Source organism: Gymnoscopelus microlampas, assembly GCF_963454915.1.
Source record: "Gymnoscopelus microlampas genome assembly, chromosome: 3".
Classification (NCBI taxonomy): Eukaryota; Metazoa; Chordata; class Actinopteri; order Myctophiformes; family Myctophidae; genus Gymnoscopelus; species Gymnoscopelus microlampas.
In genome coordinates, this window is record NC_139940.1 from 23,872,209 (window position 1) to 23,896,318 (window position 24,110).

Genomic DNA, 24,110 nt, shown 5'->3' on the forward strand with positions numbered 1-24,110 from the left:
CTTTTCATTTGATCAAAAAAATTGGTGGAACCATAACCCTGGTCATGAATGTCTCATAAAGCTTAAGACAGTGTTGTATGTTGGAGATGACATTTTGGAGCCTTTACATCACCACACACAAGTTGCCCACATGATTTCACTTATGAGGCCTGTAAGTTGTTCATAATTATTTGATCCTGCTATAACCCTTTGTGACCAGTTCTTATTGCTTTGTTTGTGGCCCTGGATTAGGACATATGAAATATTCCTTATTTTTTTCTTACAGTTCAGTTTTTTTTGGTTAACACTAAAACTAGGGTAGATTGATTCACTTGTTATTATTCTGCAAAATGGAATTTAAAAGCTTGAATAAACAAATCTGTCTGCATCCTCCCCAAAGGGTCACCAGCTATTTTCAGACCCCTTTTATGGAACAGCTAGTCAGTTTCACATGCACTGAAAACACCCAGCTATGAATGAGCATGATTTTACTACTGCTTCTCAAAGAGCAAAGGTTGTCTTTGTTCAAATGTCTGGTTTTAATTAGGAGGACATGTGCTGAGAGAGAGCGAGACTCAAGTTTTCATTAGCATGTTGATAACACAGACTTCATCACACTGCTAAAGTGTTAGCATAACACAGTCTACTGAGTGGCTTCATTGTTTTTTGTTCACAAATCCTTGCTGACTCAGAGAAATGCAAGTATTGTACGATAAAGTCAGCGCTACAAATAGAACATAATGATGAATAGAGTCTTTATGAGCCTCAAAGAATTGCTGAGGTAGAAGTCTGGGGCTTAGGGCTTTATAATGTATAGTTGTCTTGGACTTCAACTCAAGGACATTTCTCTATTTTTGTTCTGGAGTAAATCTTAGCTTATTTGCCACCTGTATAACCATATCCTCCATTCACAGTGTGTTGACTGGCCAGCACACTGTCTGATCTCTAAAGCTTGATTTATTCTTACTTGGTTGCGCACTGAAAACAGCCGATCTACTATGCATCGCAGTGCAGCGCGTTTTGAACTCAAAGATCTGTTCTTTTCGGTGCACAACACCAGCATGCAACTAAGTATAAATTGAGCATTACCGATAAATGTAAATGGTGTTCACTCAGGGGTGGTAGCAACTCTTAAGTAGATCCATATGTGCAAACTAGCAGTCTGATTATAGCAACCTCTGTGGTTCTGTGGGATTGCTTGCAGAACTGCCTGAAGTGCTTGAGACTTGTATGACCATCAGAGAGAGCAGAAAGGAACAGCAACATGGAAATGTAGAATCATGGAGCATTGTGTGGTCAGCTTTGTCTTTGGGGGTTGGTCATTAAGGACCAGACTTTAATGAGAGAAACAGACTGGGCCAAAGATGCCTAAAATTAGTTTAAATTTGAAGATTTTACTACATGCAGTAAACTGGCTTATTCTCACATGAACAAATCCAACAAAATGAATGTGTGTTGCTGCTAGTAAAATGAATATGAATATGAATTATTCAGATTGTCCATTGGGACCATCCAGGCCTGACTACCACTTACTTAAATTGTATTGCTCCCTGTCTGCCTGTTTCTTTCTGTTCTGTATCTTAAGTTATGCCTTTGCACACTATTAAAATGTACAACCTAAACCTATTGTACCAAAGTGAGAATGACAAGCTATAATGTTGTACAAAATCTATGTTTAGCCTAGTTTCTGTTATGTGATGCGTGATACACATCAAAATAACTGAGTTGAAAGAACTTTCATGTATGTGTACTATAAATTTCGCCTGCCTCACAACCAGATACATTTCCCTGCAGAGCCCATCCTCCATTATTATTTTCGTCTGAGCTAAGGGCTTGTCATGGGTTTTGACAGGGATGTCTAAAATGGGGTAGACCAAGTCAGTTTTGTCAGAGGGAATTTTACCATGCTAACATGAAATGTGTCTCCCACATAGGAGAGGATGCTGAGTCAGAGTGGGGTAAATGCCAGGAGTCGAGATATGTTTGGACTTCGCTGTCTTCCGGGTAAGGTCACACTGCCAATTCATGTTTTTTTTTTACCTCCTAATTTGAAAATAGTGAGTTATTGACTCACTCCTTCTTCCGTTTTTAAAGTAAAACTAATTGGAATTGATTGAATGAGATTTAAATAATTCAAGTGTCCATTAATGGTATTACAGCTTTGCATTCTGGCCAGGGAGCAGACACGCATACACTACACCTTTTACAGAATAAGCCTTACAGAAACCTTCCTTTTGTTCGTTCAGGTTCAGATGAAATATCTACTCCTGGGAATTATCCTAAATGTCAGGGTAGCTCAGTCCCTCCACAAATATGTGATTAGGTACCTTTTCAGTGCTAATGTGTTTAGCAGCAACCCTGTCAAACATTTTGAACTCTCGGCCCCCATGAAAAATGTGACCTGTATTATGTTTACACGTTAAAGTAGCCTCAGCAAATGTGGACAACCCCTGTAATAATACAAGATCCCTTTCTAACCACGTACTGTACTAGAGTTTGGTCAGACATTTCTCCCACAGGGTAACCTAGTTGGACTGATTGCTAGTTTGCAGCCTACAGGAGCACACCATTAGAACATCCAGCCTCCTAGTTCGGCTGCTTCTGCAGGGTAGGCTCGCTAGACCTTTGACTATTACGTAGTGGTCAGCAAAACACTTCTGCAGCAACTTTACACAGGAATGTTGGCATACCAGAGGGCCCTGACCCCTAGACGAGCTTAATCTTTAACCTCTCATATCAGCACTTTTTCACAGTAGCACCATCCATCAGAGAGCCGGGGTGTGAGATTGGATGTGGATATTTAAGGATATTTTAGGGAAGGGCGTATGTATGGTATAGAGGGGAAATTAAAGTACATCCACATACCTTATACTTTCAGCACACATATACTTTGTAAGCGGGCATCCATTCCTCATGTTATTAACTTTCCCAGACAAATTAGTTTGCCTGAAATCTGTTTTGGTCAAATACTTTCCATGGTCTCTCAGGCTTACACAAGTCACACAGTGCTCCTATTCTTAACTGTTAACAGTTCACTGTGAAATGCAGACTGTCTTTCCTCTCTGTTAGCCCTCTGGCTTCCTTACCATTAGCGTATATTCACTACAATTGCACTTAAGCAATAATACAAGAGAGGGAGTGCTACAGTATACTGTGAGATACGGGCACTGGGGTTCTGAGGTTGTAGGTACAGTACGAGGCAAAAAAGCCGAATGCCATAGATCAGCCCAATGGTGTCAAGTAGGCTACTAGCATGACCTCAGGTGTATTATTGCAATTATTCAATGTTTATCATTGGCTGTCAAGACAATGATGACACAAGCTTGTTATGAAAGTTAAGTTAAGTCCCATGAAGAGCTTATTGCACATCCAGGTCCTCACTTGTAAGTGGGATTAACTATTGATTCAGCCCATTTGGGGTATGTATATTTCTGTTCATTAGAATGTCTCTCAGCAAATCATAAGGCGAGGTTGGTACTACTGTGGTAGAATTATTCACAGTTGTTGAAGTTAGGGCTGCTCAATATGCATCCAGTTCCTCAATATTTTTTTGTTGAATATGCTAATATTCCATACATTTAAAAAAAGAAAGAAACAGCAATGGTGTTTGCAAACATTTTGAGTAGAAAAGTTATATGTGCAAAATAAATATTTTGATTGATACAATTATTTCAATATTCACAAACAAGATGATCTTTTTTGTCCATATTATGTAGCCCTACTGAATACTTGCACAATGGGTGTTATTCATTTCTATATTTCATTTTTGGCAATATTTTGATATATTAAGCAAATAATTGAATTTGATTCAGAACAACATGCTGTGTAATTAAATTAACATCATGTATATATTCACACAATTCCTGTTCATGATGTGCAGACTAGATAAAGGAGTGCAGAGCAGGGAGGGATAGAGGAAGAGAGAAATGCCACACTATGAAACAATCACTCTTCAGCCCTAAACCCTTGAACCCTAATTTTGAACAACCTTTACCAATCCCTGAATAAAATATATTGTGTCGGAGTTGGGTGAGAGATTAATATGCAGTTGTTGTGATTGACATCTCTATTCCAATATTAAGGTATGATATCACAGTATCATATTTAATATTGTCCTGCTCTCCCACCAGAATGAGGGAAAGGTTTCTCCTGCAATGCACCTAAACCAGGTGTGGAGAAATATCTAGCTTGGAGAGGTTTCACATTACAGTGCTGCACTCTCGCTCCCTCGTTTTCTCTCTCCCACTCACACACACACACACACACACACACACACACACACACACACACACACACACACACACACACACACACACACACACACACACACACACACACACACACACACACACACACACACACACACACACACACACACACACACACACACACACACACACACACACACACACACACACACACACACTGTGCACAATCATCTACATACTTGGCACCCACAAAGCTACAACACCCCAGAAATGACTTAAAGACAAATCCCATTTGTGTTCATTTTCAATACTACATAATGCTAATCAAACACTAAAGCACCGATTTATACTATGTCGTATAACAGTGTCAGATGTTGAAAAGCTGATCTACATGCGTTTTGAGCTTATAGATCTGCTATTTCCGGCACACAACATTATCTTCCGATAATGCATTATTAGGCAAAAAATGTTCTTCATCATCCCGATGTATGGCCAGAGCTCACTGTGCACAGCGTTGTTCTCAGGTGACACCAGGACACAGGGCAGCAGAAACCGAGCTGAGCTGTGGGGGGCCAATGGATCAGGATCAGTGCAAACAGCCATAGGTAGATCATTGTGCCTTTTGAATGGCGCGTTGGGGGCTATATTGTCCATCCACATACAATGGCATTTGATCAAGACCCTCCTCAGAGGAACATGGCCTTCCCATCTCTCCATGTTCTTATGTTACTGTGCGTGGTCAGTCTCAAACTGTAGGACCTGCTCACTGTGTTCAGTGACAAACATGAGAAGAGAATGTCAAAAAGTTATTTAGATTTTTCATTTGAAAGCAGCATTGTATTACAATAGGCTCTATGCACAGCAGCCATTTCACAGGTCTTACCAATTATACTAACTAGAGGTTCGGGCCGCTACGCAGCCCTCACACCTACGTTGCACCGCCGATCCGACTGACATGGCCGTATGCAGATCTCTGTATCTGTCAGCCCTTGTCCCCTTTTATGGGCAAGGACTGAAAGTGAAGAGATGGATGGAAGAGGGACAGACAATCCTGACCCATGAAACCCTACTTTCGCCTGAGTGCTCACATGGACTAGTTAGTATAATTGGTAAACCTGTGAAGAAGTAAGGAAAAGGCCCAATTCCTTTCCAATATGGCTGCTGTGCATAGAGCCTATTCATAGTTAGACTATGGACCCCCCTCAGTGCTACTACAGGGGGGGCGCAAAATCTTTTTTTACATTAGCTAAACACTTGAACCCTCGCATCCGTATTCTGAGGGGAACATTAGCCGAAAAATAGCAGATCTACAAGCTCACATCTACACACTGCCAAAGGTCAAGTTTACTAATCATTTAGGGTTTAAGAGGTTAAATGTCTGAAAATTCATTCATGGATTAATGTTACTTACATGAATCAAACATTATTAATATATAATGTGTCAACAAATAAACGCAAAACATTAATTGACCCTACACTGATGATGATAGTGCTGTCAAGTCAGTCTATGAAGCTATCTATGGAATCTATGAAAAGGTTTAATCTACAATATGTAGTGGGAGTCCCTGTTTCATTTCTCTCTCAGCTAAGTGCTCCTTGGCCTGTCTACAGCGTAAGCAGAGTAAGCATTAACCCGTCAGCAAACGACAAGGCAATTGTCACATTTAGTAGAGTGCAAATAGAACGATGTAGTGCCTCAAAGAAACTAGCATGCCAGGTAAACATCAGGCCTTGCATCTGTCTACACAGCATGCTATCTATCTATAATATTGTTAACATTTGTGGTCAAGAAAAACTAATCTAAATAACAAAAAAACATGTGAGTAACCAACTTATATCTGCACATAATATATCTGCATAGTAATCTAAGGAGAGAGGAATGCCCATACTCAGGTATGAAGACCTGAGTTTTCAGACTGCGGTGGAAAATTATGTATCTTTTTTATGTAATTATTCATTATGGCTGAACATTAAAAAAGAATAAAAAATAAAAAAAATGTGAGAATGCAGATCTACAAGCTCATAACCTGTCACATTGTGAGCTTGTAGATGGGCTATTTTCACTATTTTTGAAAAATGTTGAAAGTATAACATCAGGCTTAAGTGGTTGAGACCTGATTGATTTAGTTTTGATATATTTTCCATATAGGCAGGGCATTCCAATGCATAATAAAAAGTAATGTGGAATGCACTTTCCGAAGTTATTCTAAACCCAATTGTTTGAAATGGGTAGGTCCTTAAGAAACGCATTTGATTTATTCTGCACATAAACTTTCATATCCCAGAACTATAAACCATCTCGCAATAACTCATGCCTTTTATGAGAGTTTTAATTGGTCCTCCCAATGATGTCATTAAAAGCACACTTAATTATACTAAGTTAAATGAAAATCAAATCACAGCATAGACTAAAACCTCACTGGGCGGTTCTGTGGTGACTGTAGATGTGAAATTTCTTTACTTACTGTACTTTCTATGACTTGGAATTAAAATAAATAAATAAACAAGGTGTAGCGGTTGGAGCACACGCCTTTCGTGCGGATGGTCGTGAGTTCAAACCCTGCCTGGGGTCAACATCAGCCAGGGCATGCGGTCGTAACAGGTTCTTAATGCCAAATGAAATGGGTTCAGATCTGAGCCAAGTCTCCTGAGGAGGTGCGTCTGAAGCATGTCCTGGACAGGAGTCTCCAGACGTAAAAAACAGATGATTAATTAAACAAGGAAATAAACAAATAAATGCACAAAGTCTATGTCCCATATGTATTACTGTTCTATTGCTGCACCTTACTGTATGTACTATGTATATATGTTACTATATACAGTATGCTGCTATTTTAACTGCCTCGTACCATTACCATTTCTTATAACCATGCATGCACCCTATATATTGATGATAATAATGAATTTGAATCATGACATACTGTGTATAGCTATGCAGTATGCATATACTCTTACTCTCATATAAGGTGTGGAGAAATATCAAATATCTAATATCTAATATCTGACCTACTTGTTTATGTATATACTTGTTTTCCTTGTTCTTTGTTTCTATTCGTCTTCATTTTCTAAAATCTACAAATGATGGGAACTTGAAAAGTAATACCACCCACTTCTTTACACCTGTAAACCTGTGATGCAACCTCTTGAAGAGTAAAAAAAATAATCTTGTATTGGAAAAAAATGATGTATAGGATTAAATAACTTAAGGCGAACATTGCTGTGTGTGTGTGTGGTCCACAATTTGACAAGTGGCCCCTTTCTTGGTTGAGGAGGGCAGTAACCTTCAGCTCTGCACGCATCCAAGATGAAAACGAGAAACAAATGTGAATGAAAACAAATAAAAGCGAGAGTAGCCTACAGTATGAAGAAGCATGTGGAACACATCACTCTCAGCAGCAGGTTGTCCCCTCCCTTCTAGAAATCATTGACCACAACAACAAAAACGAATCATGATCTGAATGACTTTGTTCACAAAGTAATGCATAGACATTTTGTTAGGTCTTAGTGTTTGGCACAGCATTGTGTCACACTTGATTGTAAAACATACATAAGAATGCTAAAGCCTGATTCACATTTCATCGTAAGGTGGTGTCTTTTGTGCCGATGTACAAGCTCACAACGTGAGACATACTAGCGTCATGTCGGGGGGTGTACTTGTACATCAGGCTGCCTCACGCTACAGAAAGAGGAGATAGGCTCCTGACCTATGGGCCACATGGCTCGGGAATCATTGGTTCACAAGGCTACTTACTTACAAGCTCACAACGCGTTGTATTGCGAGGCGAAGTGTTGTGAGGTTATAGATAATCACAGATTTCTTTTTACAGAATTTACAATTTAACAGAAACTCACCAGCTCAATCAAATATTGAGGTGACTTAAGTTAGTTGGGGTCTGCCCTACTGTGCACAGCAAATCCTTAGTTAACTTAACTTTTGAGAGTGTGAAAATGGATGTTCAGGACCATTTAAACACTCTGAGAGTTAAATTAACACTGAGGATTTTGCTGTGTTCTAGGGTGAAGAGTGGAGATTGTGGGTGGGCGGCTATACCTCAGGGTCTTCAAGAAGAACATAAAACAGTTTACACAATTTTAAGGAGGCCCATCTTGTAAACACCTTCAATTGTCTATCTCACAGGCTCTCATGCTGTGTTAAAACTACCTGCTAGCATAAACTCGCTACACAGTAAAATCCATAGTGTTCATTTGTGCACTCTGAGTTAAATTAACACCCAGGATTTTACAGTGTAGACATCTGCCAACAAACAGAGGCCAAGAACACTCCATCCTCCATCTCCTTCCCTGTCCCATTCGACGAATTCAGCCCTTGACTCGGTTGCAGCACGCCTGAGGAATGTTCTCGTCTCCGCTGCACCCTGGGGAGGCATAAAAACGAAACGCGCAAATCCTGCTGAGGCCTATTGTCCTCGGAGGAACAAATTAACGCCAAAGGGTTCACTTGTGTTCAGCATTAAGCATCTTAAGGCTCTTTAGCTATGTGTGATTATAACTACATAAGACTAGGGTTTTCTCACTTTGTTTGGGTATTTTAATTCTTAGGTGTGCATAATCACCCATCAAACATATGCAGTCTAATCTGTTTTGGTCTTTAACTGAAAACGTTCTCACTCATCTTGTACAACCAAATTACAGCCATTCTTCCTCTCTCTGCCCCTAGATACACAAGCATTTCATGTGTAAAACAACCGTTTCCTATTTGGTGCTTTGCTACACCCAAAACATTCAGTAATTTTCTCTTGGATTTCTGGTCCCTAAACAATTGCTGTGAAGGAATTTGTTTGTTCCTTGAAATGTTATTTAAATTTCAAGGAAGCGGCGGCCCCATGAGCCTTTCCTTTTTCATGGTGTAATAAGTGAATATGACAACATTTTACCTCATCATTTGTCTGGCCAAGTACTGCTCTTGTCAGGAAGGGGGGAAAAAGCCAGTTTTCTCTCCCTGTGCTCTGTCCTAGTCACCATGGCAACTGTCGCCTAGCCTGGCAAAGGTTTTGCAGTCCCATAGGAGAGGTGTACAAATATGCTGTCTCACTGATGTTAGTGTGTGTACATATTCACATGTTTGTACTGTATGCACGTGTGTGTGTATTGGTGCCTTTTTTTTGCTTTCGAGAATGTTATTGCCTAATGCCCGTCTCCGTTTGTGTGTCATTGGGTGAATGAATAGTTTTTTTTTGGTGCAATGTCCTGAAATTCAAGATTCTGGATTATCTTCGACAAGGATTATTAAGAATTCATTATCCTTGCACATCAAATCATACTAATAGAGGATAGCCATAATAAAAAAAAAGTTTTTATTTGTTTAGCCAGTTTACAAACCAGTTTAGTCAAAATCAATGTTGTGAGTCACCTTGGGAGTCGGGGGCTACCTGGGAAGATTTAGTAACATTCTCTCTACTATTTATTTATCTGACCAAGGCAGTGAGCCACAAATGCTCTAGTGGAGCAGATCGGTGTTTAACAGCACAAGTCTGTGGTAGTACCAGGCAGGTTCCAGGTGTGAATGTCTCTAGCTCCCATTGTTTCCAAACAGGACTATGTTCTTGGTCTTGTGCGGTTAGAAATGTAGAGAAACTGTGGCCTTATCGCAGAATTCTCTCCCATCATAATCCATAGTAATATGTAAATCACACATGCACCCAGATCCACTTGAGCTAATCAAGCACATGCTGAGGCTGCTTTACATGAACGGTTACGCACAGTTTAGAGTGGGCAACCGTCTTAGAGATACATGTACAAACACCATTTCCCCCACTCACTTATCACAGAGCTGCAGTATATTCCATATCCTGCAATAGCCTCTGGCCTCTGCACTGCATCTCTAATGTGGCTATTTGTGTTCCTTCTAGGCGAGTGCGTACTTCAGAGGGCCGTGCTGGTGAGGAAGAAGCTAACTGCCAGGGAGGGAGGAGAGTGGGTGTCCGGCACCCTGTTCTGTACCCACTTCAGGGTGGCCTTTGTGCCTCAGGATAGTCCCAAACCTGATGTAAGCCCTTCTCAACTTGAAGTGGCATTGACATGACATACTGGAATTTAAAGACACTTTTCTTGGTTTGTTTTAACCTGAATTTGTGCCAGCTAGGACTTATCAAGTAGGACATTACCGTTCTAGAACACTTTGTACATTACAGCACAAGCATATTTGAAAGTCACTTTAGAAAATGTTTCTGTGTTTGACAACTTATGTGATGCAATCCACGGTTTCCTATTTCAGTACGTGCCACTTTTCTGGTATTTCAAAGATTTAAAACAAAGACAAAGATTGATTTGCAATCTGACATTTTGAACCAGTGATACCGTTGAACATTTTAGAACTGTCATATAACAGTAGATTCTTTCAAATATCGTTCTGCAGGACAATGCAGACCCAGTGCTGTTAGGAGACCATGATGTTGCTTTGGCTTCCATAGAGAAGGTTGTGGCTGGTAAGTAGTTTCACTTCTGTGTGCCCTCAGTCTGCAAACCACTGATGGAGCCATTTGGAGAAATTAAATTCATTCTATCATCACATTCTGTGACCACAGACTCATTGGCCAATATCTACCTCTGACCTTTTTTATTTGATGAGGGGGAACATTGGACACAGCTGAGCATTTGGGTGACATTGGCCATCAGCAGCCATTTGCCTCCAGTGACATAGCTGCTGTTGGCAGCAAGCTAACTCATTCATCAATATTGATGAATATGTGTAAAACAAATACATTCAAAATACACATGCAAGGTTGCTATTTTACCCGTTGTCATGTTTTTGTTAGACATGCTTAATGAAAATCTCGATCTTCACCTACAAACATTTGTTTGTAAGTGAAGACAGTGTGCAGGACTGCACTCTTTCTATGATTTTATAATAGCATTAGTATAGTAGTAGTATATAATTTTTTTGTTTTACATGAAGTGATTTTTAGCATTGCCAGGGTTTTCCACATCAGCGGATACCTTAACAGTGCGAAGGTGTAGATCCAGAAGGGTAAAACATAAACAAAAAGATGAGCACACCCTTGGGGCTCCTATATTTAATCTCTTCCCAGCAACTGTGTATCAGATCCTGTGTTCTCCTCTTTGTTGCAGTGGGCCCATCGCGGACCAAGTTGGTGACTCCTAACTCCTCACTGAAGTTCACCCCGGAAGAGCTGGTGCTTTACTGCAGAGACCTCCGAGTCATCTGCTTCCTCTTCGACCGCCTCACCCCCGACACACAGGCTGTAGAGGTGTGTGTGTGTGTGTGTGTGTGTGTGTGTGTGTGTGCGTGTCAATTGAGTGGATTCATTACAAGAGGCTAATGTATCCATTTTGGGACAACGAATATGTAACTTGATGTTCATCGCTCAATATCTAAAAAAACAAACCACACGCATGCCTTCATGCACTAAAATGCCACAGATACCGAATAGCTAAAAGCTTCAGTAATATTTAATGGTTGGTTTTGCCATTGTGTATTTTGTAAGTAAATGGCACATTTCTCAACCGGTGGATATTTCCATTTGGAATCAAACCCGTAATTTGTATATATATATATATATATATATATATATATATATATATATATATATATATATATATATATATATATATATATATATATATATATATATATAAGGACCACAATTTGTCTTATCCTTGAATTGTACTAACCTATGTTTATTGCTTTTCAAATCAACTCTACTGTATCTATTTGTGTATGTACACATACAGTACATTCCAGTTAAGGGTTTAGGTGTAGATCTCATGCTCCATTTGCAATCATACAACGACCATCTCATGGCATGGCAAAAAGTCCTGTCTGTGCTGTGGGCTGTTAATCTGATGCTAATGAGCCTCAGAGTTGAGCACCAATGACATTTGTCATATTGATTCTGACATCCTGCTTTAGATAACCTACACCATTGCGAAGACGTATCAGCCTCTCAAAGTAGGGACTGTCCTATCCTTCCAGAATGCTGCCCTTGGGAGTGTGGGTGAGTAGCTGAATGTATGCACCTCCCCCATATTCTCATTTATATTCACCCTTTGGTTGATAGTGAATTTATATTCATGGGCATAATATATTGGGGGTCATGAAAAAACCTTCAATCACATCCACATAAAGCAAAGCCTAATGTTAATAGTACAGTGTCTATAGTCTTGTACCATGGTTATCACAGACATTTACTCAAATACTATGCAAACATCTGTCAAGGTTTTTCATTTGTGTATTGATTTATATTATATTTATCTGTACTGTAAAGCACAATGAAGCTGTTCTCTTTATGAAAGGTGCCAGTCCAGTGTCACCACGACAACCTTTTGTTTGCACTTTAGTGAAAGTGCATGCTTGCTTGCTTTGTAAGATATTCATAATTTCTTTACCCCATCCCTCTGTCTATTTTTGTCTGGGGTTCTCTCTCAATTCTTATCGTCAGCATATTTTAAAACCTTAATGCAGATAGAGGATATTAAACGGGAAGTATTTTGGTTTCTAAGGCAGACCATGATGAGATGTATACGTAGCTCAGATCCGCTGTGGCTGACAAAATGAGAAATGTTCTCTGTCATGATGAAAGAACAAAGAAACCCCCCGAGGCTGAAACCACTGCCAGATGCGAGGAACTCTATTTATTTTTGTACGGGTATGAAACCCAGGCTGCATTAATTTATCTTGACAACAATTGAATACGTCGTTTTTGGGAGAGAAAAATATTTAAATTCATCTATCATCATTCAGTGTGTCTCAATATATTAACAGCTCAGTTTTGTTAACATTTTGCCAACCAAAGACAAGCATAGAGTCCAATGATTAGTTTTGATTTGAACAATTATTGTATAGTTGTAGGTGACTTGTTTATAGTGGTGAATATCTCATTTTGCAATGAAATATAGTCTAAAATTTCCATCGACAAAGAAGCCAGCTTTTATCATTAGTTTTAAATACGAGACTTACTGGATTTTTGTACTAGCCATTGTGGTTGCCACTGCGGATGCAGAGAAACATGAGCCTGGACGGATGTACTACAATACATTATGCTATGTTAAGGCTACACTAAGCTGGCCAGGTTATAGATGGCTGCTGGCTGTCAGATGAATAATGTAAAGGCCTCTCTGAAGCATGTCACCAGATGACCCCCAGCTCAACTCTGCCCAAGGGTCAAGTTTGGCCAGTGTGTGGTCAGTACAGGGTACTCAATTCAACCACCTGAGTGACAGTTTGAGTGTAACATTTTGATCTTCAACCACTTTGTCAAGATCTCATTCTTTAACCCTTTAAAGCCAGGAAAGAATCTGTGTCATATAAACTTTTAACCACTTTAACCATTATTTAATGCTTTGGCTATTCAAAAATAGGCAATCTACAAGCTAACAACGCGTCGCAATGTGACGCATTGTGACGCATTGTGAGCTTGTAGATCTGCTATTTTTGCCTAATGTTTCCCACAGAATATGGATTCTGGGGTTCACCTGGTTAAGTGATCTTTTTATTATAATGTTTTTTAATAAGTGTTAAAATAGCTCTATATGTTAATAGTAATCAGTGCTATAGCATGCTTGTTCAGTAACGGGGGTCTCCCTTGCCTCTTTCTCCAGCTCTTTTGTAAACATAAAATGTATTTTCAGAGATACCAATTGTATTCAATCAGGTGAGAGATCTCATACATGATAAACATGTGAAATTGGATGTGATCACACTGATAAATGGGTACACTCTCCTGATTAGATGATTCATTAAAGGGCTGGAGAGACGGGGAGACCCCTGTTACTGAACAAACACTCTATAGAGTGGTCACTATGTATGGCCACTCCATATATTAGCCACAGGCAAATGGATGCCAAAATGTCTAATAGTGGTCCTTGTTCAAGACTTCAGCAAACACTCTATAGAGTGTTTGTTCTGTAATAGGGGTCTCTCTAGCTCTTTAATCATTGCTATTATCAGAATATTGAGCTTCAACCTTTTTCTTATTTATTTGTTTTACTAAAAGGTTTTTGTTTTAGCCAAACAATATTACTTACACCACCTTTAAATGTCATTGCGCAGTTATGTTCTGACGTATTATTGACCCTTAATGCATTTTAAAGATTTATTTGAAAAGTCTATCCGTAAGTAGTCCCTGGAAAAAGGATTAATTGACAAACTAAATTCAAACGTCCTTGATTTATTACCCATGCAGTGATGTTTAGCCAAAATTGAGTTCTGTAACTTTTGAATGACTTTGGAAAAAGTATAAACCAATGCAAAATTTAAAAATTAAGATTAACGGGAAAATGGTCTATAGACGATGATGCCGGTGTTCCCGCTTCCCATAGCCTTAATTGGACAAATCTGTTGTCACATCAAATTGATTGATGTTATGAAGTACCTCATATGGTACTGGTAACTACTACCAGTGTAGAGCAAGAAGTATATGGCCATTCCATATAATGGAGCCGCAGGCAAATGGATGCCAAAATTTGTGGTCCTTATTCAAGACTTCAGCCTCCCAAGGTACTAGTTCACATCATAAAGAAAGTAACTACAGTATAATTTATTGTTTAGCCCCCTTACCTTCTTGTGCACTACAATATATTCGCTATAGCAATCATTTTCTTCAGCTCTTCTCTCGTATCTAAACAGCACTCACGTACATCTCCTCTGAATATCCATGTCCCACTCTCTCCACCTCCAGAGATGAAGCAGTTCCTAAGCAACCGTCGTCGTGACGCCCACATGAACTGGTTCGAGTCCTCTGCAGACTGGGAACAGGAGCTGGAGCGCTGCCGGGCCACTGGCTGGAGGGTCAGCTCGGTCAACGATCGCTTTGAGATGTCCACCAGGTACAGTCCCATTCCACCGAGATCCCTCTAAATGTGGATGACTAGACCAGTGATTCCCAACCTGTGTGCCGTTAGGGGTTTTGCAAGTGGGGCCCCAAATAATTAGGCAAAACACTTAAGATTGATTATAATATAACATTAATATGAAGGGGGAAAGTAAAGCTGGTCTGAAAATGCACATGACCCATTTCAGATGGCTGGGTCGTGAATGCTTTCTAGATTTTCAAGTGGGCCCTGATTCAGAAAAGGTTTGGAACCACTGGATTAGACCCTTTACAGACATTGAAAGTGCATTAAAAATGCTATTTGGGTGGAAATGTTTACCTCCAATGTTGAATATATACATTATCAGTTCAAAATGTTCCCAGTGACAACCCCAGCATTGGTAGTTTTAACCTGAATCCTATCGCTCTATTGTGAGGAGGACATGTGAAAATCGGCCATAAAACCTCCTGATGTACCCTGAGAGAACGCCCTCAAAAGCTCTGGAAAAAGGTGTTGCCTCACCTGGCAGGGAATAGATGTCACTATTCGATATGCAACTGTAGTTAAAAATAACATTTGCGGCCCACTATGGCAGTACTACTTAACAAATCACCCAGATCACGATGACCCCATAAAGTTAGGGATAGAGCAGTAAACAAAGTTAATAGTTTTGTTGTTGAGTACTTGAGGACTAGCGTCATAACAAAGTAGGTTTGCTTACAGCGTTCCCACCCTCAACTAGACAACTTCAGTTGAATATGAATGGCTTGTATTCGACTAAGGAAATGGTGTCAAGTGACACTGAAAGGTGGTGCGAGTCGACAAGATAAAGTATCCTCAATTGCCAAGCTTTATCTGTCAAAATAATTTTGAGATGGCTTGCATTACATAAATATGAAATAGCTACTGTAACATATGCAGGGAATTGGCTCAATAGATGCACTAGTGAAAAATATAAAGTGCAATACACATACACATGTATCCTGAAGTACATTCATGTTTGCGTTAAAAACATTGACATGTCAGTTCAACCGGTTAATGACATGTTCTTGAGACATCACAGGTATGATTCCAACTCTTTGCATATAGCTTGTTATCTTCCCCATTCTGTCACTCCAGTGTGCTATCTAATAAAGCAGGAATTGCTTAAACCCTGAGCATCATTTGTTTATCTCCTGTCAGTCTTCCCAGGTTCAATGTAGTCCCACAGAAGGTTCTAGACACGGAGCTGAAGAAGACTTTTGCCCACTTCAATGAAGGACGCATCCCGGTAAGCACACTCATCATAGAGAGACATTTTGAGTACACTTAAGGGAAGGGCAGCACCCTGCAGTTTAAAAGTTGCTGTATCATTCATATGGTCTCAACATTCCAGTCATTATTGTGAACACAGACCATCTCCCATAGGCAGAAACCAGAGATCTAAGACTTGCAATGTGATCAGGTTACATTAGGTTCAACAGAGGTTGATTGGAGAAAGATGGTAAAAGTAACTGTGGGAGCACCTTGGGACATTTTGGGGATGCAGACTGGATTAAAGTTCAACTGGGTACATAAACAATCCACAAATTCAGTTGTACAGAGTAGACCTGGACTTCGCATGACATCACATGTTTGTGTCTTAGCTCTATGGCTTTGGAAAAGATCTGTTCACGTTAAAACATAGTGATTTGGCAACCCTAGATAATAAAAAATGATGCGTAGGAATTCTTAAAATGAGTAGTGTTCCTCTTTCAGTGTATTTACTGTACACTTTGTAACCTCTGCACTGCCGTCATTTCGGAGAGGTTACATGCAACCTGCTCATTTTCGTTCAAATGTCATAAATCACACACTGAGCACAGTAAACTACTATTTTGTGGACTCTTAAGCTGTAGGATCCTGCTATTAAAAAAGGGTGCTGTTGCAATGGTGCAGGCTGAGACGTGGATATTTTGTGTGTTTTTAGCGCTGGTGTTGGCGCCACCCTAGGGGCAGTGATTTGCTACGAATGGCAAGCTTCCAGAACAACATTTACCATGAGAAGGATGACATCAGGTGTGTGTGTGTGTGTGTGTGTGTGTGTGTGTGTGTGTGTGTGTGTGTGTGTGTGTGTGTGTGTGTGTGTGTGTGTGTGTGTGTGTGTGTGTGTGAGCGCGCGCGTGTGTGTGTGTGAGCGCGCGCGTGTGTGCGTGCGTTGTGTGTGCGCGCGTGTGTGTCTGTGCGAGTAGAGCATTAAATACAACTTTATCCTCAGTATCACAGTCTCCTCATGTCCCCATCCCCACCACATCCACCACCCACTCTGTAGTTTTAGCTGTGGGCTATAACTATCACTAGGGGAAAGCCTCAGTCTCACCACCCCTCATTCCAGGGAGGTTGTGAAAATATGTGTCTGATGTTGCACTTTAATGGCAGAAAGCCTAAGGCTAAGAAGCAAACTCTCATGCATTCAAAATAGATGTCTACGATACAAGCCGTGTGATAGCCTGTGGCAGTCATTTAAAAAAGAAAGTGATCTGCCCACCACCGTGTAGACTGAGTTTTGAGTCTTCTGTGGTGCCTTCGGCTTGTCACTCCAACGAACACAATTGACAGAATCCTACAGGTTGGTCAGCAGGGAGTGGACCTGGGAAGGAAGTGTGTTCCTCTGCACGCATTACGCCGTCACTGTGGAACACCTCACTGTAGAACACCTCACTGTCGGGTCAAAAGCAGGGTCTGGTGACTCCATGTGTGTCGGAAGAGACACGTGGTTGTCTACACCCTCCCCAGACCAACAGTAGGGGTTGGACTACTTTATACAAACATGGGGGGAATTGGCAATGACTAAATTGTAAGAACGACTAAACGGTTCAAAAAAATAAATAAAAAAAAAGGGGTAAGGTTTTATAGATAACAAACATGGCATGCTGGAAGTTAGACATGAATAAGCATCAATACACACTCATGGTGCATGGTTCACCATCTTCTTCTGGTGTGTGTGTGTGTGTGTGTGTGTGTGTGTGTGTGTGTGTGTGTGTGTGTGTGTGTGTGTGTGTGTGTGTGTGTGTGCGCGCGTCTTATAGGAACCTTGAGTTGATCCTATTCGGCGGCCAGTCGTCTCTTTGTGTGGTGGTTGATCTGGGAGAGGAGATGCCTTCACCCACTGACATACAGCTGGCACACAGCCGTCTGCGTGCGCTCTGTCTGGGAGGTACGATAAGATGCCAAACACGGACAGTCATGCACACTAATGCACACACAAAGAAGTCACAAACCCATTTACTTGACATGGTGTATATCGTTCACATTTCTAAAATACTACCAAAATGTATGTTGACTCTTAAGCCTGAGCTCGTTGAAGGTAAATTCTCCTGCTAAGAAACATTACAATAATTTACCAGATCGAGGCATAACTTATCAATTCTCCCTATGTGGCTGTCCAAAGAGTTCTCTGTAGAACTAGCAGCAGTGCTTGCGTGCAAATTTGGGAGAGGTTTATGCGATTAATGATGCATACTGTGTCACTCAAACCAAACTACAGGGACACCGCCTGATTTGCGTGTTTATCTTGTGTTTTGATCAGGCGCCTGCCCTTTTCAGTTTTAATACTATGTAAAGCAGGAAGGTGGAGCATGCGCTGTAGGTTAAGGCTATACATCAGAGCTGACCATTATGTAGAGACCTGGCAGTGGGCTTATTTTAATCTGTAGGTAAGCAATCTTGCTGCAAATTCAAGAGAGACCCAGAAATGTCCCTTGAAACAATACAGTACATTTCCCTTCTATTGATGTTTTTGGTCTGTGATGCAGGCAAAACATTTGGGTTTAGACCCAGAGGTTTAGAACTTCCTGCTTTAAAGCTTTATTCAGCCCACCATTAACGGCTATGCAGACCTGGAAAGGAACAAGGCGTTGTGCCAGTGCACGTACTTGATCTAATTAACACACGTCATTAATCAGTCATTATGATTTGTTGGCAAAACAGTTTAGCCTCATCTTGCATACAACCTCTTGCCCTGAGGGTCCAGCAGGCAGGTAGGACGTTATTGCTGATATAAAGTGGTGGTGCTAATCTGCTCCCATGTGGACTACATTACCATGCTACTGGGACAGAGTGAAGAGGAGAAACGAGCTCTTAGATCAGAACCAGATGACAGGACATCACAACATCAGCAGACCTCCTCAAATCATGGCCCTGGATGAAAGCCAACAAGATCATAAATCAATGCTTTGCTTATACTTCACGCTAGTGGTTGTTTTCCTTACCTTTACACTCGCTTACAGGTCCATTTTTATCTCAGGATTTTTGCTGTGTAGGCTGTGCATGCATGCTGTTTTTCAGCCTTGCCCTACTTCACATTCCTACTTATATGTATACAAGATATACTGCATACAGTCACACCTGGGTACTACAGAATGCAGTATGACTTGAGTACTGTAGATTGCTGACGGTTTGATTGTAATAGTCACAGGCTTTGGATTCATAGTCAACCCATTAATTTACTCAGGACAAACAGGCTTTGATGGACATTTTGTTTTTATTACTTCAGATTTAGTTGTTTATTTCTAAGAACATAATTATTATTTTGAGACCATGTACTGACAAGTCAGAACAAGCTGTGGGAGAGGGTGTTGCTGTTTTTCTTGCGTAGGCGCACACAGCACATTCCATGGTTGAATAAAAACAGGGTAGACAAAGCCCATGGTCAAATAACCGACTGCTGGCCCTGGAAGTGTGAGATGCATGCCTGCGTTGCACACCAAACACCCTTTGTGCACGTATGCGTGTGCATTATGCACACACACAAACACAGTTGTTTCACATGGGCAGAGCAATCACCAGGGTCACTAACCATTATCTCACACACACATGCACGATTGCACGCACACACACGCACACACACACACACACACACACACACACACACACACACACACACACATACTGGTGGGAAGAAAGTGTACGCTCAGTGTCCCATTTTCACAGCACATAAATTCTTCAGTTATTGCTCACGTTGTTTTGACTTTTGTGTCTCACTGAGTTAGTATAATTATGAAAACACCCTTTCACATCATTGGTGAACTTTTGGGAAATAAGCTTTGAGTCATCATAACAAGTGGATTGGAAATGAAAACAGATTGGAATTGTATCGGTAGCTAGGCCCTAGGGGTGGAGCTAAACTCAACACTGAAGGGGCTGAGCACTTTTGGGGGGCCCTTCTCATTAAATCATTTTAAAATTCACGGCTGTAAAATAGCTTTTATCCTATCATAAACAAATTGTCACTTATTGAGCCAAGCAAGCCACAAGACGAGCTTGATAAAAGAAAACGGATACCATTGACAAACCAAGGACATCACACGCTGTCGCTCTACATTGATTGGCGAATGGTTCAGCACCATCGCCGATAGACAGTGGCAGGCCGTGTATGCTGTGAGCCGGGAATAAAATACCCAAGAGAACAAAGTAGCATACAGAGCCTGACAGTCTCTGTCTCAGGATGTCAATACCCTTTTCAATGCACTTGACCGCTGGGAGATGGATTGCTGAGGTGAACTGAACACCTACCATCAGCTCGTATGTACTTAATGCTACTTGGGATTGCTCTACCAACTGAGTTACCCAGACGCAAAGTTTGAAAGATAGTTTGAATGACTCTTATAGCTTCCCACTGCTCTGTGTGCGAGAGGTACACCCAGATCTTTGTCCGTAATGTTCATTTATGGGTGCACTTCTACAAAAAAAAAGTTTCACATAATAATCTATACATTTGGGAGACAGTTTCTATGCCAGTCGCTGCATCTCTTAATTGAATATCAATAGTTTAATTTAATCATCAAGAGTCTAGTTAGAGAGGCCTTTCCACCCTTCCAAGACAAATATTCTGGGTGAAATTCTGTTGTGTAGGCAAATCTTCCACTGATTTGTAGTGGGATATCCAAAACTTTATTTCACTCTTTTGTCCTGTTGTCTTGGCTTGCAGATATCTCTTCGTCTGTGTCTGTGCCCGACGACAAATGGCTATCAACCCTGGAGAGCACCCATTGGCTAGATTACACCAGGTAACAGACCTGTTTAGACAAATCTAATTCATCATCCATAATGGATTGGATACCCACGGCTTTACATTGATCACAAAGATTTGAAATGTCTCTCTTTTGACCACATTTACAGATTTGACCATTGATTTGACCATGGTTAAAACCCTGTCTGACCAAAGCCACTAGCCATGATTATGATGCCTTGATTGTACCATGGTGATATGATGTCACATTTTCATATCATATGCCTGATTAATACGATGGTGACCCGTGCCGACAATAGCAGATCTATATTGCAACGTGTTTTGAGCTTGTAGATCTGCTATTTTGTCCGTCATACGACAAATTATAAATCAGGCTTGGATAAGTCAAATTCCTTGTATGTGAACATACTTGGCCAATAAACTGACTCTGATACCGTTGATTTATGCTAATCTGTGCTTTAACTCAATGCTTCTAGTGTTTACAAAAGTCAAATGCACAGCATACCACCATTACTAAGTACAGTATTACTTTGTGGCTACGTAGAGACAGATAATGGTCTTTGATACATGTAGTATCTGTCATGTATGCATTCATAACAATGAAAGTGAAATCTTTTCAGTGTTTGCAAAATTGCCCGTCATCTCAACATCGTCTTTAAACATCTTTCCAAGTGATCTGACAAATAATAAGAATGAACAATGCATTATTTTCCCTAATGTATTTACTAGTTATGTACTGTGTTGCAGTTAAGGATTACAGTTAATAAAATGCATTATAATCTCAGCCCACCGTAATCTGCTAGCACTTGTTCACCTGCACGCCTCTGTCTCCAGGTGCTGCCTGAGGAAAGCAGCTGAGGTAGCCTGCCTGCTCCGCGGTGGTCACCTGACCGTGGTGCTGCAAGGTGAGTCACGTGACCCTCGACCCCAGCTCTTGTTATTCAATCCATTCATTATTCACAGCGCCTCGCTGTCATTAAGAGCATGTTTATGCTCTCCCTTGAAGGAGCTGCTACTGGGGACAAGCACACTCCAATGGGCCTTACATGAAGTCACTTAATTGACCCAGAGCACAGCGTCAAGGACACTGTTACAGCTGCCTGTATTGTTGTAGTTGTCACGTACGGACGGGACAGCTTAATTGTTGTGACTTGAGGCGCTTCAAGCAAAGTTCAGAGTCCAAAAGTGAAAGTAGCCAAATGCTGTCTAGACTTTTAAAGTGGTAGATGTTCAAAGAGGCCTTTGTCATTTCTCAGGCAAACAAGGAATACTGCTGTCTACTCTGGTATTCAAGTTGCCACGTTAGGTATTGCTAGGCCTATGCAGTACTTATAACTGGATAATTGATTAGTGATAGTCTCGTTGTTTAACTTTTGGTGTTCTAATCACTCTTTAATAATGACTTAGTGTTATTCTCCTGTAATCTACTGTTCTCATTTTAAGTTACGTGGGACAATGTGAACATGGTACAAGCAACTGCTAGCACTACAGAGACAGTAGGCTGTTGTTCACTGATACTCATATGTCTGGCTGCCTATCGTGCAGGCATAAACATGGGGATGAGCTTGCCTCAGCCAATGTTTATTGCTAGCTACTGGCCTTTGATTTTCTCTTCTCCAGCTGTAAGTGTCTTGCAGTTGGCAGGGTCTGAGAATGGCTGTTTGGCTGAGAGGCTCATATATCAGTCTCAGTCTTAAGACCCCAGTCCAAGCCGCAGAACTGCCCACCACTGGCCTGATCACTAGTAAATAAGCCACTGCAGTAATGACTCACTGGCACTTCTGGACAGGCCCCAAAACCCTTTGTCCTTCTCTCTCTCTCTCTCTCTCTCGCTCTTGCTCTCGCTCTCTCTCTCTCTCTCTCTCTCTCCCTCTCTCTCTCCCCCTTTTGTGGTGTATGCCTGTCTCTCTTTGTCTGTTTACAGAATGTCTGTCCCTGTCATATTCCCCCTCTCTTTCTCAGGCTTGCAGTATAGTGTCAGACTCTTTCACTGTCTGTCTTTCCGTCTCTCTCCCTCTCAATCTCTCTGGTCTGTCTTTCTCATTCTTGCATTATCTCTCTCTCTCTCTCTCTCTCTCTCTCTCTCCTCTCTCCTCTCTCTCCCCTCTCTCTCTCTCTCTAGCTTGTTGTCATTCTGTTGTTGAAGAAAAAGCCAGAGGTCTGCTCCCCAGATGCTTGGCTGTGAATTGGGGGGTGGGGTATAGACTATAAGACAGAAACAACTAGAACATTCAGAACTTCATTGTTTGGTTTGAATATCCAGCACAAACTGAATGCATCACTTTGTGAAAGCTATCTAGTGATCCAGGTTAGAAACAACCTTTAAGTGTGCCTTGAAAAACTGGAGAGAAACTTCTCAGTGCTTAGCATTGCAATGTGATCACAGCAGTACACTTAGTTCCCTCTTGCCTCTGTGTTATGCCAATGGAGAGTGCAAGGGCTGCAATTTGACAGATGTGTCACAGTAGCAAGTAGCAACACAATAGTACGTATGACCATGAAACTTATCCACATTTACAAAATTACACAAATTGAAGAATAATCTTTAATACAGGGGGCAGGGGTCCAATGAATCCAGAGATTTATTTGCCTTTACTATTGCAATGGTATTTAAACATGTCTTAAGCAAAAAACTCTTAATGATTTAATTTCTCGCTGCACTTATCATGTTTCTATGTTGTTGCTGATTTTATTTTTATTTTAAAGTTTTATGTAAAGCATGTAATGTGCTTTATAGTTTAATATTATTATTATTTTGAGATTTTCCAGCAGAGATTTAGACAAACACTACAATACAATCGGACGCAAACGAGATCCACAACTTAGTTGTGATAAAATAATCATAAACGAGTAATATGGATGCTCCGAATTGTTATTCATTCCCGTATTTGTGCCAAGGAAATGATTAAAACTGTTCCATATCTGCAGCTTGGTAGGCTGCAGATAACCGACACACCAACATAGTTGGCGCCAAATTGATGCATGATAAACATCGGCTACATCGTTTTGTCTACTTATTCTCCAATTTTCTAATGGCAGTCAACGAGGTGAATATCGGCCGATACGATAATACAGCCAACATATTAACTCATTCAGTGCCACTCGACGTCTAAGACGTCCGTTGTATCATAAGCCCTGTGCCA

General features: G+C 40.8%; 1 protein-coding gene across 1 annotated transcript in view; it reads left to right on the forward strand.

Moving 5' to 3' along the window:
* mtmr11 (myotubularin related protein 11) overlaps positions 1-24,110 on the forward strand; it is a 40,273-nt gene that overhangs the window by 5,303 nt on the left and 10,860 nt on the right. The window contains exons 2-12 of the mRNA XM_084053087.1: positions 1,914-1,983; positions 10,058-10,194; positions 10,564-10,633; positions 11,277-11,416; positions 12,079-12,163; positions 14,846-14,993; positions 16,161-16,248; positions 16,927-17,015; positions 18,026-18,153; positions 20,926-21,004; positions 21,802-21,872. Coding sequence (XP_083909213.1) covers positions 1,914-1,983; positions 10,058-10,194; positions 10,564-10,633; positions 11,277-11,416; positions 12,079-12,163; positions 14,846-14,993; positions 16,161-16,248; positions 16,927-17,015; positions 18,026-18,153; positions 20,926-21,004; positions 21,802-21,872 — 1,105 coding nt within the window. The remainder of the gene's footprint in view (positions 1-1,913; positions 1,984-10,057; positions 10,195-10,563; positions 10,634-11,276; positions 11,417-12,078; positions 12,164-14,845; positions 14,994-16,160; positions 16,249-16,926; positions 17,016-18,025; positions 18,154-20,925; positions 21,005-21,801; positions 21,873-24,110) is intronic.